This window comes from Gambusia affinis, linkage group LG17 (assembly GCF_019740435.1).
Source record: "Gambusia affinis linkage group LG17, SWU_Gaff_1.0, whole genome shotgun sequence".
Taxonomy (NCBI): domain Eukaryota; kingdom Metazoa; phylum Chordata; class Actinopteri; order Cyprinodontiformes; family Poeciliidae; genus Gambusia; species Gambusia affinis.
Genome location: NC_057884.1, coordinates 22396899 through 22415703, shown reverse-complemented (window position 1 = coordinate 22415703; position 18805 = coordinate 22396899). Strand labels below are relative to the sequence as shown.

The following is an 18805-nucleotide window of genomic DNA, read 5'->3' as shown; positions in this document are numbered from 1 at the left end:
AAGAGAACGGGAAGCTTTGTTGCTTGGAAAACCATGTAATAGAGATGAAATCTCGACATAATTACTATCAGGTGGGAACAAAAGATGCTTTTTGTTGTGTTTTAGCTGCTATAATCCACCCCTGCCTCATTTCATTCAACATGCCTCTCAAAGGGCTTGATGGCAGCATAAAAAAAGAGGCCTCTATTTTGAAAGGGGCTGCATGACTGGGACATTTGCATGTGGAAGTTTAGAACCATCGAGAGCCAACAAAAGGAAGATGAGAAAAGATAATCAAAGGCAGCAGATAATTGGACGGAGCAGCCAGGTGCAGAGATAAAGGCTGAGAAGAATAAACACCAGATCCCATCATCAAACTGGGACCAACTGGGAGACTTTAACTGTCTAATAATTCACATTTTTATCATTTAATACAAGAAAACTCCCACTTTAATCCAAAACAGCATTTCAGGAAGCGACTGAAAATGTTGTTTTATTAAATTACTAAAAAAAAAAACAGACGAGCATTTTGGAGAAATTACCAAACTCAAAATAATACATTTCATACCATTCAATAAATTAAAATATGCCTTTTTTTGTCAAAGTTCCTCTTGAAAACAACATTTAAGCTGGTGTTAAACATACTTTTCATTATACCCAAATCTCTATATTATAAAATGTTTAAAAGTCTGATGTAATTTCCTAATTTTAAATGTCACGTTCTCATTAACTGCAAGTGGAAAATCAACATAATTAACAGAAATAAGTGTTGAAAAACACCATTCTGTGATTATTTAATATATATAATGTGTTTCATTAAAATAAACTTATCAATATTATTCTTGGATAGCTTGAAAAAGGATCCACAAACTTTTTTCCTCCATTTTATTTAACATTAGAATCTCAAACTTTAATGACTTTTTACAACAAATAAGGAGAATATCAGTTTTAACGGCACAAAAATAATCAGATAACATAATAAAATTAAAATTAAAATTGATTTAAAAATGTTGATTTTGTTTTTCAGTGAATGTATTTTGAAGGGCTAATAAGTAATGGACACTGCTAACTAAAAGGCTAGCTCTGCTAGCCCTAAAGCGCTAACCATAAACATTAGATATGCTAACGCAAATGCGCTACCATCAGCACTGTACTTACTGGAAGCTAATGCTAAAGCACTAACTTCAACTGAAATTAAAGCTTACATTCAAATACTACAACCCGCAAGCACCAATTTATTTTTGTTTACAAAACACCAAAGCAAATTAGCGTTTTATAAAATATCTGGAAAGATTCATTTTAGGGAAGCTGAGTGTCCTAAACGATTTCAACGTTAGCAAAAATGCTAAAGCGTTAAATGAAACATTAGCTCCATTATTCCAAGTTGTTACTGAGAAATGTTCTCCTAAAATATCAAAACAGAAATCAAATTAACATAATTAATCGTTCCTCAGCTTATTGATTGAGACGGCGGCGGCCATTTTTACTGTCATAAACAATGAGCTGCTGTGTGACGCTAACGTCGCTTTGGAGTCGTAAAATGTTCACACAAAAATCTGATTGTGGTCGCATTTAATTTGTAAAACAGCTAGATGTTTATATACATGCTCTTACTTTGAAAAACAGTTCTGCTTCCTCTCCTCAACTTCTCTTTTGTTCCAGTATAACTTAACCATAATAAAAACATCTAAACTGAGAATAAGGAATGTTTTTCATTAAAATGATGGAAAACAACTGATAAATATCTGGATCTGTCGCTGGAAACTCCACGTGTTTCCTCTGATAGACGCTGAATCACTTCGGGGCGACAGATCAGTGAAGGTCTGGAAAAACAAACACTGCAGCAAAGACAAACAATGACGCAAGGCAAGCCAACATGGTGGCCATGTCATCGCCACGGAAACGCTTCGACGTCGGAAAATCTAGAAAATTAAACTAGTGGCAGCATAAACAGCTGCAGCATTATTCTGTCAAAGTAGGTCAAAGGTCAACAAAAAAACAAGTAGCAGAATTACTGCAATTTTATCTCTTATTGCTGAGTCAGACCCATAGAGAAGGTTTATTTCTAATAAATGAAGGTTTATTTCTAATAAATGAAGGTTTATTTCTAATAAATGAAGGTTTATTTCTAATAAATGAAGGTTTATTTCTAATAAATGGTTTATTTCTAATAAATGAAGGTTTATTTCTAATAAATGGTTTGTTTCTAATAAATGAAGGTTTGTTTTAATAAATGTGTGTTTAGTGACTCACAACATGAAGTCCTGCTCCCAGCAGGGCTGGTCTCCGCGAACCGTGATGGTCGTGCTTTTAACATTCTGGACCTTCAGCGTCACGTAGGTGTTGAATTTATCTGAAACAAAACCCAAGAGAATAATATGAAATATTTCTGCTTGGAGTAACAATGAGGATTAATGGGAAGAGGAGAATAGTCGGCTACAGATCCGAGTATCGCTGAGAGAGAGTGTCTCTATCAACCTGTCAGTGAAAAAATGATGGAAATATAAATTATTACAATGAAGGGACAAACAGACGGATGGATGGACTCTTTGTTTCCTCGTCTAACAGATTCTTCTGAACTCTGATGGTGAAACCTTAAATGTCTCACCTTTACCTGTTGGTGGAACTGAACTGAACTGAACCGAACTGAACTGAACCGAACTGAACTGAACTGAACCGAACTGAACTGAACTGAACCGAACCGAACTGAACTGAACCGAAGTGAACTGAACTGAACTGAACTGAACCGAAGTAAACTGAACTGAACTGAACTGAACTGAACTGAACCGAACTGAACTGAACTGAACCGAACTGAACTGAACCGAAGTAAACTGAACTGAACTGAACTGAACTGAACCGAAGTGAACTGAACTGAACCGAACTGAACTGAACCGAAGTAAACTGAACTGAACTGAACTGAACCGAAGTGAACTGAACCGAACTGAACTGAACTGAACTGAACCGAACTGGTGAAGGATCCGAACTGAACCACTGAACTGAAAGCAGTAAACTGAACTGAACTGAACTGAACTGAACCCGTTAACTGAACTGAGAATCCAGTGAACTGAACTGAAGTGAAATGAAGTGAAATGAACTGAACCGACTACTTGAACTCTCATGAACGAAGTGAACACTGAAGTGAACCACAACCATGAACTGAACATGTTGGAAGGGAACTGAAGTGAACCTGACCTGTTGATGTACTGAACCGAAGGTGAACTCCAACTCAACTGAATCCCGATCAAAACTGAACTAAAATCCAGCTGGGTCAAAGGTGAACTGAACTGAACTGAACTGAAGCGAGCGATTCAGAAAAGCAGCCAACTCAGAGACTGAACTGAGAGCCGGCGAGTGTGAACTGAACCCAGAATCTGAACTTCCTGTCAGCCAGATGTTTGCTGAACTGGGGGACTGAACAGAGATTAGAACTGAACTGAACCGACCTCATTGCTGGTGAAGGATCCGTGGTTCCACTGAGAGTGAAAGCAGATCAATCTGCCTCCATCAGGCCACTCACCGCTCTGAACATCTGGGCCTAACAGGAGAATAACCTCCTGAACTTCACTGCCAGGAACCTCCAACTGTAAAGCTGCAGCTAATGGCTATGGGATCCATTTTATGAATCCATTTTAAAGCAGGTGAGACCTGTCGATTTTGAAAAGATTGGTTAAAAAATCCCGATCAAAACTGAACTAAAATCCAGCTGGGTCAAAGGTGAAGTTGTCTGAAACGATCCGATTCAAAGCGAGCGATTCAGAAAAGCAGCCAATCAGAGACGAGCTCGGAGAGCCGGAGTGTGTTTTCACACCCAGAGATCTGTCAGCTTCCTGTCAGCCAGATGTTTGCTGCTGGGGGAGGGGCAGGAGATTAGGAGGCCTGAGCTGCCGCCGCCGACTCCTCCTGCCCTGCAACTCTGAACTTCACTGCCAGGAACCTCCAACTGTAAAGCTGCAGCTAATGGCTATTTTTTTGTCCAACTATTACAAATATACTAAAAAAAAAACTTAATCCCTTCAGTTCCTTTTGTTTTTAATCACGTTTATTTGTGAAGCACATTTCAGCAATGAGGTAATTCAAACAGTTTTTTTATGCTAAAAACACAAATATAATAAACTGAGTAACAGACATTACATTTATAAACCACATCTGTGTTGGCCAATATTACAGTGATTATGAGTCTGAATCCATTTTAAAGCAGGTGAGTTTTTAGCCTGGATTTTGAAAAGTTTTATTGGTTAAAAGAGAATCGTCATATAAAATTCACCCTTTTGTTCTTCCATTTGGGTTTCTGCTGCTTCTAAAAACAGCTTAAAAACAACATTTAATTAATTAACGCTATTTGGAGTCTGGAAAAATGTATTAATACAATGTCTCTGCCCGTTACCTAGCAACCCGAGTAGAGCTCCAGCACGTTTCGTCAGCTGGTTTTACCGCTGTACAACGGCTGCTGGAAAGGACAAGTATCTTTTTTTGCCTACGTACCATCCAGATACGGCTTGCTGCATTATTATTGGATGAGCAGGAGGCTCCATTCCTGCTTTTCTAAGATGTAAGGTAGCTTCAGGGTGTGGCCACCAGCATTTTATTTGGATTCAAAGTGACAGAGGCCCTAAAATCTCATTATTCAATAAACATTTGTGCAAAAAAAACAAAAATGTGGTGAACGGATTACAAACGGATACTTCTGTGCAGCATATCTAAAGTATTATAAATATGAAGCAAGTTGGGAAGCTAACATACCTAGCATCAATGCTAGTTGACATGCTTTTGGTTACAAAGTACCCAATCCAGTTGTAGCATTCATTTCTCCTACCGTCTGATTGGCTGATTCTCCTAAAAATGGAGATAATAAGATCAGTGGATGTTAGCTTCAGTGGTAGCGCTAATGTGATTTCTACTCTGCGTATTTATGCATATTGAGTTATATTTTGTGTTTAAACTATTAAAATAAGCAAGTTTAGATTGGGACTCAAGTATTCGTGGCTTTCAGCCATTTTATTAAAACCAGTTTGTTAAAAATTAAAACAATCTTTTGCCCAGGAATCAGGATGCAAAGGTAAAACACGCTACTGACCAAGTTTAAACCTTTTGGTTTTTGGGAAACAAAAGCAATCAGCTGTTGCTCCCAAGACTGCACTAAGCAACGATGTTCCTGGTTGCCATGGCGACACCCCAAAACATTTACCCCGCACTGGAGCCAGACAAATAAACTGGAAAACGATCCGGACTTCACGGAGAGAGAAGTTTAAGAAAATAATACTTTAAACACCAAAATCAGTTGTGAAAGTAACCAGGCGACTTTAACAGACAGAATTAAAACCTAATTAGCGTCTGAAGCGGACAGTAGCAAGAAAACGCAGCCTGGGGGACGCGGCAGCCTGTCCCTAATTAGATCGCTCAGGCCTTGTGCCTCACTTGGGCCGACTCCAGCTGGCACCAGATAACAGGAAGAGGATGTATGGATTAGATAACAGCCGTTTAGAGGCTGTGGGCCTTTTTACAGCAGGTGCCACCAACCATCCAGCTGATGTAATCTGCTCTGTTGAGGAGGAAGCAGCAAAATCTGCCTGGAAAAGAAAAAAAACCACACCACACAAAATGTCCATCTGACCAGTGAAACCAGCAGCAAAATGTAACTCCTGCAACAAATGAATCCCTGGCCGCGTTTCCATCAAGGCTTTTGATGCACATTTTGAAAGATCGTTGATGGAAATAACAAATTCTTAAATAACTTCCTCAGTTTCACTCAGAAAAGTTTTGCTCACTTCAGATGGTTTTTGTTATTTTATGAAAATAAGTTCAGATTCAGACCCATTAGCTGAATAAGTTCTGATGAAGTGAACCACTGGTGGGTCTGTGCCTTACCAGAGGCACTATCTGAGAAAACGTCTACATCCTGTTTATTAAAGTCAAATGAAGCGTCATCATTTGGCCAATTCAAGCCTGGTTGATTCGATCCAAACCAACAGATGAAAACACACATAATACACATTTCTTTTCCTTTTCCTGACATTTTAAAAGTTCACAATTAGGTGGAAACATAAGAATTTGGGGAAAAATCAAAAAAGGTAGGACTATTTTCATTAAAGACAGCCTATTACTACAGGTTAGGACACATTTACAGGCTAAACAAAACATCTTCATCACAATGTTTGCACAAAATCATTCGTAGATAATGAGATTTTAGCTGTTTTAGGAAGTTTCATCACTTTAAATCCAAACAAGCTGAGGTCTGTTGAAGCAGAAACACGTCTAAATCTTAAACAGAAGGGTTTAATTATGGCACTTCTAGGTTTCCATATACCACTCTTTGAGTTAAATAACTAAAATATATAACATATTACAATTTCTTCAGCTGCATCATTGTTTTTGTTTAACTGTTTAATCTTAGAAAATATAATATTAGGAGAACAACAGTTTAGTGTTGAAAGTGAATGAAAAAATGACAAATCGTTTAGCAAAAATGTCCAAAACTGAAGTCTATTATATGACAAAAAGCTGAACTTAATCCTAAGTAACAAATCTGGCGTCATGAAAATGAAAGTTTTTTTTTTACTGTGACTTAAGTAAGATAAGTGAAATTAGTTTTTGTTTTTATTATTAAGTGCAGCTGCAGCTTGTTCATATGGAGGGATTACAACCGTAGGATGATGTTTAGAGAGAGCAGACATCAGTCATCAGATAAACCTCCCACACAGCCTCAGGCTTCAGTCAAATGTCTTCATTTATTATTGATCAAGATTTTCTTTCAATAAATTACTGAGGAAAAACTCAGGCAGTCGGAAAACTGACATTTCCAACACGGACGCAGTCAAACCTCTGCCGTCACCGAGAGGATCTAAACTGTTCATATTCATAAATCTATAATCTGAGTCTGAATTATTTCCATTGTTAAAGGAGAAGAATGAGGTTCAGAGGGAAAACAGAAGAAGAAAAACACAAACAGTTGCTGAATTATTTCCTTATCGAGCCGCGGTTTCCTGCAGCAGGCGGTGGAAACAGAGGCAGCTGGCCGGCGGCCCGGCAAGGTCACGCTCTGATCCGAACGGACCGGCGCTTTCAGGTACAACACATGATCCAAAATCAGCTGGAAACCACAGGCAGGTGTGGCAGAAGCACAATGCAAACATTCCTCAGGACAACCTTATGTAAACTTCAGAGCGTCTCTCAAAACCTCACGTCTGCTTAAGAAGAGCAAATAAAGATTAAGACGAGGAAATGAGAGCGAAGGCAGCAGACAGACGGCGCCAAGGATAACAAATATTGTTCAATTCTGGCATCGAATGCAATGGATGCAAAGTACGACTCAGAAAAAAGGCAGTCAGTGTTATGTATGTGATTAAACAACACATTGTTCAATGGCACTATTTTGTGTTGTATGTGGAAGAATAACAAATGTGGTATCAGCGCATTGATCTCAATATGTTCTTGGGAAAAATGTCTAATAAACTAAGTCACGTTCCACTGAGGTTCTGTTGAGTTTATATAGTTAAGTTATGAGAAGAAACATAACAGTCAGAAATTCTGGTAAACAGATTGAGAGTAAATCTGTTGTCACACCTGATAGTCCAGAAGATTTGGTTTGATTTGGGACCACAGTCGCCACATTTGTTACATTTTCAGCTGCTGCAGTTTGCTTTCACTTTGTTCTGTGTCTAACAAACTAAACTAATTGGAAAACCTGTTCCTCTCCTGGCCTGTGGGGGCGCTGCACCAAGAGCTAACAGAGGAAACAACACAAAGACACTGAGCTCAACTTCCTTCTTCACAAATTCTAAACAAAAATGGAGTAGAGTCAAAGTTTGATGGGTTGAAGATTCTATTTTGTTATTTGTAAAAAACTATGAGACATCGTCCAGCTAGCACCAACTAGCATGTTTGTTTTGGTTATATTTACCCAGAATTCCCTGCAGCATAAACCACTTCCTGCTTTTGGAGCGGTCTTCTGTCCGCTTGACGTTCACAAAGTGTTTCTATGAAAACTCTTGAATAAACTCTTGAATAAACGTTTTATTTATTTTCTTTCCACTCAATTTTCTGCTAATATTCTGCAATACATGCAATAATCATCAAAATTGACAGTTTATGTCTGTGTACATTAATTCATATAAAATCTAAGTTTTACTTTTTACATTGAATTTCAGAAGTAAAATAACTTTTTGCTGCTATTTTTATTTATTAAGTTGCGCGTTACTGAATGTAGGACTGACTGCATTTCTGTAAAGAAAACATTTCACTGTTTAAGTTTGCATCATTGAGCACTTCTACAAAAATATTAAACATCTTTGAATGCAAAACGCTTAGCAACAAAACAAACATTTACAGAGTTTCAAAGCTTAGCTCTTAGCAAGAAGAGTCTGTTATGATAACTTGACACTTCAGGAAGCCGCTGGGTTAGCAGAGTTATCTCTGATGTTTACTCTGGGACAGGAAGGCTCTGCAGTTTATAACAGAAGAAGAAGAAGAGGCTTAGCGCATGCAAACATCTGCAGGGATGATTAAGTTTCAAATCGATGCGAGTCAAACATCATAACTTCCACTTGGAGCTCCTTCCTGCTCCTCCCTGAATGTCACCGGGCTTTAGTTTGGGCGTAAGCGCCGCCGCACCAGGATTTATTCCCAGGAGCTGAGCTCACCTGGCTGCAGCTGAAGGACGCAGGATTAATCCATAATCAACCCACTTTCACTCACTTGCCAGAATGTAACCGATTAACCTAAATGACAAAACATCCAGCAACACCTACTTTAGGGTAATCAGCCCTAATTAAGAGCTTTTAAAACAGGTGTGGCCAAGTCTACACCTTAGTCCAGCAGATTTGATTCGAAAGGGGATGAAAATTGTAACACTTGTTTCATTTGAATCAAACGAACCAAACTGACTTAAAAACCAGTTCCTCTCCTCGCCTGTGGGGGCGCTGCACCAAGAACTACTGCAGGAAACAACACAAAAACCTCTGAAGAAGACACTGAGCGCAACTTCCTTTTTATGTGTGAAATGTGAACCATTTTGATTCTTCATAAAATAAAACTAAAAGTCCTTACCTGGTGCTCCTTGAAGTTTGGCTTTTTTCACTACAAAAAAAGACAAACAGAAAAACAAAATATTAGATATTTAAAACTCACATTTTTAAAAAATGTTTAGATAAATGCCATGCTTAAATACATATTGACACTTTAGCGTTAGCTTCCACTAAATACAACATGGCTGTGGTGCTTTAGTGTTAGCTTTAGCTAAATATTGTGTTGGTGGAGCTTTAGCTTCCACTAAATATTATGCAGGTATAGCAATTTAGCTTTAGCAATAGCAGAACTAATAGTGCTCAACACTGAAAATGGCAAAAGTTTCGTCTGATTTCACAAAATGGTTGGTGTGAAGTTTGTAAACCTCTGGTTTAAACTGTATCATGCATCATTTCCATAAAACAAATAAATTAAAAGCAGCAGACGACAAACAGAATGTGACAGAATTTAGCTAAAATGTAGAAGAAACTCCTGGAAAACGTTTCCACCAGAAATCAGATCAGCTCCAATAATATGAGCTCTTCCACAGATTTAACAGCCTGAAAGCAGAAATGTTACAAAGAGAGAAAAAGTAGCATTAATGCTTCCAAATGGAGTCTTAATAAGAACTGGAAATGTCTGACTGATTTTCATCTTCAGAATTTATCCTGATTTTATCGTTTCATTCCTGGGAATTAAGGCCAACCTTTCATCACCACCGAACCTTCAACATAATCATGAAACATAAGCTGAGACAGCTGCAGCACGAAGCACAACATCTGGTAAACAAACGTCACAACGACAGGAAAAAAAAAGAACTTTTTGGTTCATTTTGTTTATGTTTTTTATCAGACCTGCCATCGTTACCCCTGATGCATCCATACAATAGCGTTTATGGGATTTTGAAGGGCTTTGTTGGGGATTAGTGGTGATTGCTGTGGTAGGGTTGTGTGTTAAACCTCTGCAGCCTGACATGCCAGATGGGAAGAGAGGGATGCTTCATATTTCCATCCTCTCTGAGTTAGTGCCCTCAGCGACCCATTATGCTTCCTTGGACAGGTTAGGATGGGTTTAATGGCCTAAACAAAACATCTTCATTACATATTTTGCACAAAGATAATTCTTAGATAATGAGATTTTAGTTGTTTTATGGCACCAAGTCACTTTAAATCCAAACAATCTGTTGCTGGATGGCCGCCTCCCTCCCCATTAAAGATGGCTGTATGGGGTTGCTAGGTAACGGGCAGAATTCTACTGAGGTTGCTAGGTAACGGGCTGTGACATTAGATTAGGTTTTTGAAATGGCTTATTTTCCAGACAGCAAAAAACATTAATGGCAAAAAAAAACAAACAAAAAAACAAAAAAAAAACACCTGAATGTTTTTTTTTTCCCCCCCAAACGTCTTGGTTGTTTTTACAAACAGCAGAAATCCAAATGGAAGTACAAAAACAACCAAATCTGCAACTTTTTCTTTCTTTCCACTGCAGGAAGAGAAACATTAATGTGGAAAAAAAACAGAGTACCCTTATGGTGCAAACAGATCTCTATCAACTGATTTAAATGGTAACTTCTGGTCGCTCTTCGCTGCTTTCTTCCAGCCCTAATGCAGAAAACGCAGTTGATGCTGCTGAGTTGTTAATGATTATAAGAACCTGGAGAATTAAACGGTTTTCCCTTTTGTTGTCTAATACATCAGCAGTGAATCGCTACAGAGAAGAAATATGTTAAAATGCATTTTCAGTGAAATAAATCACGATTTGACCTGAGACAGGAAATAAAGAGGAAGCAAAACTAAAGAGCAAGAGAGAAACAGAAAGAACAAATGAAAGAGAAAGAAAAGAACAAAATGGAAAGAACAAGAGAATGATAGAGAAACAAAACAAAAAAGAGAAAGAATGAAAAAGGAAAAGAGAGTGAACATAAAACAATAGAGAATGAAACTGCAAAAGAACAAGAGAACGAGCAAAAAAGAAAAAAGAGAAAAAGACCTAAAAAAACAAATGAACAAGAGACAAAACAAAAGAGGGAAAGAGTGAGAGAACAAGAGACAATAAAAGAGAAAGAACGAACAAATGTGATAAAAAGGGAGAGAAACAGACAGACAGACAGAGAGAGAGAGAAAGAGAAAGAGAAAAAGAGAGAGAGAGAGCAGATGGCCCAGGGATTACTCCTCCGGGGCGATCCCTCGCTCTCTCCCATAATTCCTCTGCTGGTTCCTCTCAGCTCTCTGCAGTGACGGTTCAGGTCGGCCATATTTACATCAACTGAGTGACAAACGAAACAAGTTCAAAATGTCAGGTTTCTTTTTTGACTCTTTATCTGCAGCTCAACTCAAGTTTATTTTAATTTTCAAGCTACAATGTTCCAGCTGGAACCTTTGTATTGTGTTTATGGTACGACCGTAAATCTGACGCACAAGCTACATCCGCTAACACTGATGGAAACCGCTTCTCTCGGCTCACTGTGGATTAATGTCTGCATCCGAAAACCATCTGATTGGATGCAGGAAAAGACTATTGTTGTGTTCAAATGACCAGAGAAGCTAATGTAGCCTAAAATAGCATCTCAATGCTAACATGAAGCTAGTGCTAATGTTAGCATCCACAGTCCACATTTCTATAGAAGCTCCATGAATGATCAGAGGTTCCTGAAACACTGAAATAATCGAACACATTAAAACCTATAAATATCTTTGCAGTTGACATCATCTGTCCATTTATTCAATAATTTAACCAGATTATTAGATTTTATATTTTTTTGTTTCTATATTTGTACTTTTACTGTTAAATATAACTTACTACTCATGTTGTAGTTGTAAATGTTTCCATATTTTGCTGAACAATTGATAAATATAAAAACTTGCATTAATTTATTAAAGAAATTAAATTTAGATGCAATATATAATTGATTTATTAAAGCACCATTATGCTTCCTTTCATTCAAAATGAAATCAATAAAAGTGGTTTTAAGTCTTCCAGGTAGATAAAATCACGTGTCTCCGACCCCAGAGGATCATGGGAAACACGTAAGGCGACCCATGCATATCCGCCAAGAGCCTCATGTAAGGGCAACACACTTATCTGTTGTGAAATGGCGTCGCCATGGAGACCAATCATCGCAACAGGCAATAAATAATCAACAATGTAAAGTCGAGCCATGAGGGTCTGAGTCACAACATCAGCTCTGAGTCCAATAGAAACACCAATAAATAGATGAAACGCCTGAAAGGTCCAGGTTGGGTTCAATCGGCCCGTTGGAGTGAATCTGGGGTTTTATTGGTGACGTATTGCTGCGTCCCATTGAGGCGCATCGATGACCAAACCTCCATCTTGGAAGCTGCTGGGTTTAAAGATTTCCTTTTCCTTTCTGAAACAGAAGCAAACGGGTCTGAACTGAGCGTCTCTCCTCTCATCCAGCCTGTTGAGGTCAAAACGAACTCTTTCAAAGCTTCATGAAATAATTACTTAGCTGCTGAAACTTAAAATATTCATATTTACAAGATGTTAGAATACAACATCGGTATTTTAATATAGGATTTATCCAACAAAGCTTAACTGGTTCTGTTTTTCCACAACCAAAAAATTACACCTAATCCATTGCAAAATGAGCAAAAATGTCAAATTAACTCAATTTTCCAATGGATGTGTTTCCATTAAATAAGAAACTTAATTAAAATAATTTTATTCTTGCAATAAGTTATTAAAAAACATTGTCCTGCCACTTCTTCTTGTCTTCTATCGTCTTTTCCACCAGTAGTAACATCTGGTTATTGATTACGTGACTCATGTGAGGTGAAAAGTGTTTCCATTGCAGTTTCTCAAAAATAAATCAGCCGAGGAAAAATAACTTTATCGACAAACCTGAGTTTTTCATAACTGGTGTGTCTCCATTAGAAAAATCTATTTCCGTAATTCCACTTTGAGTCAGAATGCAACCTGTGCAAAACTTTTTCACGACAGGCTCAACGACCCAATTTTGATCTTTTCACCCAACAAAAATGCATCAGATTTTTGCCACTTCCAGACGTGGATGTAAATTACATCCATACACAAGTTTGATTGGTTTCTGGATGGATGGATGAATGGATGGATGGATGGATGAATGGATGGATGGATGGATGGATGGACGGATGGATGGATGAACAGATGGATGGATGAATGGATGGATGGATGTTGGATGGATGGATGGATGGATGGATGGACGGATGGATGGATGAACAGATGGATGGATGAATGGATGGATGGATGTTGAATGGATGATGGATGTATGTTGGATGGATGTATGTTGGATGGATGATGGATGGATGATGGATGGATGTTGGATGGATGTTGGATGGATGTTGGATGGATGTATGTTGGATGGATGATGGATAGATGATGGATGTTGGATGGATGTTGGATGGATGATGGATGTATGTTGGATGGATGTTGGATGGATCTTGGATGGATGTATGTTGGATGGATGGTTGGATGGATGATGGATGGATGGATGGATGTTGGATGGATGTATGTTGGATGGTTCTTGGATGGATGTATGTTGGATGGATGTTGGATGGATGGATGGATGGATGATGGATGATGGATCTTGGATGGATGTATGTTGGATGGATGGTTGGATGGATGATGGATGTATGTTGGATGGATGTTGGATGGATGTATGTTGGATGGATGATGGATGGATGATGGATGTATGTTGGATGGATGTTGGATGGATGTTGGATGGATGTTGGATGGATGATGGATGGATGTATGTTGGATGGATGATGGATGGATGATGGATGTATGTTGGATGTATGTTGGATGGATGATGGATGGATGATGGATGGATGATGGATGTATGTTGGATGGATGTTGGATGGATGTATGTTGGATGTATGTTGGATGGATGATGGATGGATGATGGATGTATGTTGGATGGATGTTGGGTGGATGTATGTTGGATGGATGTTGGATGGATGTTGGATGGATGTTGGATGGATGATGGATGGATGTTGGATGGATGTTGGATGGATGTTGGATGGATGTATGTTGGATGTATGTTGGATGGATGTTGGATGTGATGGATGATGGATGGATGATGGATGTATGTTGGATGTATGTTGGATGTATGTTGGATGGATGTTGGATGGATGTTGGATGGATGTATGTTGGATGGATGATGGATGGATGATGGATGTATGTTGGATGTATGTTGGATGGATGATGGATGGATGATGGATGTATGTTGGATGGATGTTGGATGGATGTATGTTGGATGGATGTTGGATGGATGTTGGATGGATGTTGGATGGATGATGGATGGATGATGGATGGATGATGGATGTATGTTGGATGGATGTTGGATGGATGTATGTTGGATGGATGATGGATGTTGGATGGATCTTGGATGGATGTATGTTGGATGGATGTTGGATGGATGATGGATGGATGATGTATGTTGGATGGATGTTGGATGGATGTATGTTGGATGGATGTTGGATGGATGTTGGATGGATGTTGGATGGATGTTGGATGGATGTTGGATGGATGATGGATGGATGATGGATGGATGATGGATGTATGTTGGATGGATGTTGGATGGATGTATGTTGGATGGATGATGGATGTTGGATGGATCTTGGATGGATGTATGTTGGATGGATGGTTGGATGGATATTGGATCTTGGATGGATGTATGTTGGATGGATGGTTGGATGGATGATGGATGTATGTTGGATGGATGTTGGATGGATATTGGATGTTGGATGGATGATGGATGGATGATGGATGTTGGATGGATCTTGGATGGATGTATGTTGGATGGATGGTTGGATGGATGATGGATGTATGTTGGATGGATGTTGGATGGATGATGGATGTATGTTGGATGGATGTTGGATGGATGTATGTTGGATGTATGTTGGATGTATGTTGGATGGATGTTGGATGGATGTTGGTGTATGTTGGATGGATGTTGGATGGATGTATGTTGGATGTATGTTGGATGGATGGATATTGGATGGATGTTGGATGTTGGATGGATGTTGGATGTTGGATGGATGTTGGATGGATGTTGGATGGATGTCGGATGGATGTTGGATGGATGTTGGATGGATGTTGGATGGATGTTGGATGTTGGATGGATGTTGGATGTTGGATGGATGTTGGATGGATGTTGGATGGATGTTGGATGGATGTTGGATGGATGTTGGATGTTGGATGGATGTTGGATGTTGGATGGATGTTGGATGGATGTTGGATGTTGGTTGGATGTTGGATGGATGTTGGATGTTGGTTGGATGTTGGTTGGATGGTAAAAACCATTTCCTGTTACTATTGTAATTAAACTACAGCCGTTTTAGAAGCACATAAAGACGTTAAACAACCATAAACTACCAGCCAAACTCCTGGAAAGTTTTTCACTCTGTTCTCCTGTCAGCAGGAACCATGAAGCCCAAAATGATCAAAACTGTTCATTTGTTAATCAGAACAGAACCGCTGAGTCTCATTTTCCTACAGATTGGAACGATTTAAAGGATTTTCTTGTGTTTTTTCCACTCAGGTTTTCTCATCCAGTTGTTTCTCATCCAGTTGTTTCTCATCCAGTTGTTTCTCATCCAGTTGTTTCTCATCCAGTTGTTTCTCATCCAGTTGTTTCTCATCCAGTTGTTTCTCATCCAGTTGTTTCTCATCCAGTTGTTTGTTTTGGGCTTTGCAGCTTATTCACTGCTGCTCTGTTAGCATTACCGGGTCAAACTGCTGCGGCCGTTTCACAGAATTAGAAATTACATAAGGTGCTTGACTGATGTAAATTCGGCGGAGCAGGATCCTCCGTTCCCATTTTATGGTTTCCTCTCATATATTTGTAGTGTCTCAATGTAAACAAACAATAAAATTGTAATTAAGCTTCAAGCAGTTGCTGCTCCGATAAGTTAAAACTGGGTCAACAGTCTCTTCAGAGGCACCATGTCTTAATTATTTTTACAAACATAAAATAATTAATAATTATTAATAACTCAACAGTTTGAGTTTTACTGCTCACAAAAATTAAACAGCAAAAACTGAACCAATTTAGTAATTTGCATTCACACTAAAATACAATTTTTTATTAAGTAGGTTAATAGATAATTAAATACAATGTGTATTTTCATATTAAATTAATAAAGTCATAATTTTCACCAATCAGATATTAGGAGGATGCTTAAAAAGTCACGTTGTTTAACTTTTACTACCGAGATCTAAACATGCCATAATAGAATAAATTATTCTTTTTTACATTTGGTTTTGTTTGTTATTTATATTTGGCAACAAATGTACAAAAACAATATTAAATCTATAATAATAAAATTTTAACGGCAATAAAAAATATTTAAATGAATTGGGCTTTACCCATTAATCTCAGTGGGCGGGGCCAACACAACTCATGTAATTATAACTGATCTAAAGTGAACTTAATATGCAGATTAACCAATCAGATGCTAGTTCATTTATTTCAAATAAATTAATAAATAAGAGCGTTTGACGTAAAATGTTTAAACTTTATTAAATAATTTTATTTTAATGCCATTTTTATCAACTGTATTTATTTCCTATGAATTTCTTAATTTATTATATTGTGGCAATTTTGGCACACCAAATAAAAATCACAATACAAATAAATTAACTACTGAAATTATAAATGGTTACAATGTAATGAATTCTTAATTGTGACTTTTAAATATATGATTTCAATTGAATACATTTGGGGCATATTTAAAATACTTTATAACCTAAATATTATTTAAGTTAAATTGAGGCATTTTTGTAACTCCATATAAATATCACAGTACATGTAAATTTAACTATTAAAATTACACTTTTATAATGTCTTGAAATCATATTCTTATTCTTAATTTTGACTTGTATATTATTTTTGTTAAATTTAGGCACCTTTGGCACTCCATACTTTATCATAATACACATAAAATAACTACTAAGGTAACATTATTTGATAATGTCATAAAATCAAATTGTTATTTTTAATTCTGACTTTTGATTATTTGACTGCGATTCAATATATTTGTGACAAGTTTAAACTGTTATCTAAATATTATTATTATCATTTGTGAAACTAAGGCTCTTTTAGCACGCCATACTTAAAAAAACAAAAACAAATATTAAACACTAAGATACAATATTATTTATGTATTGCACTTATTAAAACACATATGTGTTAAACAAATAATAGATTTATAGGATTGTGGCACTTTTTGTGCTTGATACAAACACTTAAATTTCAAGTTACTCTACTGAGGGACGATGATTTTCCACGAAACTCCTTTAAAGTCGATGTAGAAAGCAAAGACCTACCTCTGACACACAGTAACGACATGACAAAGCGCTTCCAGCGACAAGCAGCAGGTAGTTTCACAGTTTGAAGCTCTCAGCGGAGATTTACTTTCAGTGAGGTAACATAATAAAATCCGTTAAAATGCTCTCAAAGCTCCAATAAAATCCGTTTTTCGACGCTCGCAGGTTTCTGGCTGGTACCGGACGGGGAGTAAAGAGCAGCTGCTCCCCGCTGAGTCCACGCCATTATTAAAACTCTCATCCCAGCTTTCCACTCGGATGGAAAAGCCCGACAGAGCGCCTGAAAGGAGGAGGAGAGGACACCTGTTACAGGCGTCACAGCGGACCAATCAGAGGGAGCGCTGCGGCTGGAGGGCGGGGCGTTTTTAGAACTTCCACCAATCGGTGAAGAGCGAGAGGGAGGCGGGAACAGGTGACGCTTTCCTGACCTAACAATGAAATAACCCATATTAAAATTCATTTTTTTTATTAATTTGCTTTTGGTCCAGTTCTTCAAGAGACTTATATATATTATTTATATATTTTTGTCATACTTGTATGTTTTACACAGATATTTTTAAACATGAAATCAAAATAAACATATTGTAGGTCAGTTAGGATGGACACAATATATTTAATTGAAAACCAACTTCCTTGTGTGACACCATGAAGAAAAAATAAAGAAAATTGACAAAAGAGGCAGAAAACGAGAAAAATAGAAAGTTGATTGTTACATTAGGAGAAAAGTGGGGAAGCATCCCCTTACTGTGAAGTCCAGTTGTGGCAGCATCATGATGTGGGGCTGTTTGGCTGCAGGAAGAAGGACTGGTGCGCTTCTCAACATGGATTCCATCGTAAGAAAATAATACTATGTGGAAATACAGAAGCAAGATCTAAAGACATCAGTCAGGAAGTTAAGGTTTTTGGATAAATTGGTTTTCTAAATGACTAAAAAATGGCGTAAAGACAAGTAAGGCAGCTTTCTGAATGTCCATCAATCAGAGAAGTAAACTTTTATGAATATGCACACAGGCTGCTGGAAAAATTTTAAAAGTTCTATTAAATCTAGAGAAACTCATCCATGCGTTTATCTTCAGTCGTATTGATTATTGTAACGGCGTCTTCGCAGGTCTGTCCAACAAATCAATCAAACAGCTGCAGCTGATCCAGAATGCTGCTGCTGGCGTTCTAACTAAAACCAGGAAGATAGAGCACATAACACCAGTTTTAAAGTCTCTCCACTGGCTCCATGTAGCTCAAAGAATAGACTTTAAAATACTGTTGTTAGTTTATAAATCACTGAATGGTTTAGCACAACAATACATTAAAGATTTGCTGCTGTTGTATCAACCTTCCAGAACTCTCAGGTCTTCTGGTTCTGGTCTGCTCTGCATCCCCAGAACCAGAACCAAACGAGGAGAAGCAGCATTTAGCATCTATGCACCAAAAATCTGGAACAAACTTCCAGAAAACTGTAAAACAGCTGAAACACTGACTTCCTTTAAATCTCAACTAAAAA

General features: G+C 37.8%; 1 protein-coding gene across 4 annotated transcripts in view; it reads right to left on the bottom strand.

Moving 5' to 3' along the window:
* LOC122846984 (protein unc-13 homolog B-like) overlaps window positions 1–17558 on the bottom strand; it is a 63867-nt gene extending 46309 nt beyond the window's left edge. For all 4 annotated transcript variants that reach the window (XM_044144297.1, XM_044144299.1, XM_044144298.1 and 1 more), the window contains exons 1-3: window positions 17308–17558; window positions 9022–9051; window positions 2233–2332 (exon numbers count right to left, since the gene is read on the bottom strand). In XM_044144297.1, coding sequence (XP_044000232.1) covers window positions 2233–2332; window positions 9022–9051; window positions 17308–17329 — 152 coding nt within the window. In that variant the 5' untranslated portion in view covers window positions 17330–17558. The remainder of the gene's footprint in view (window positions 1–2232; window positions 2333–9021; window positions 9052–17307) is intronic.
* Between the last annotated feature and the right edge of the window lie 1247 nt (window positions 17559–18805).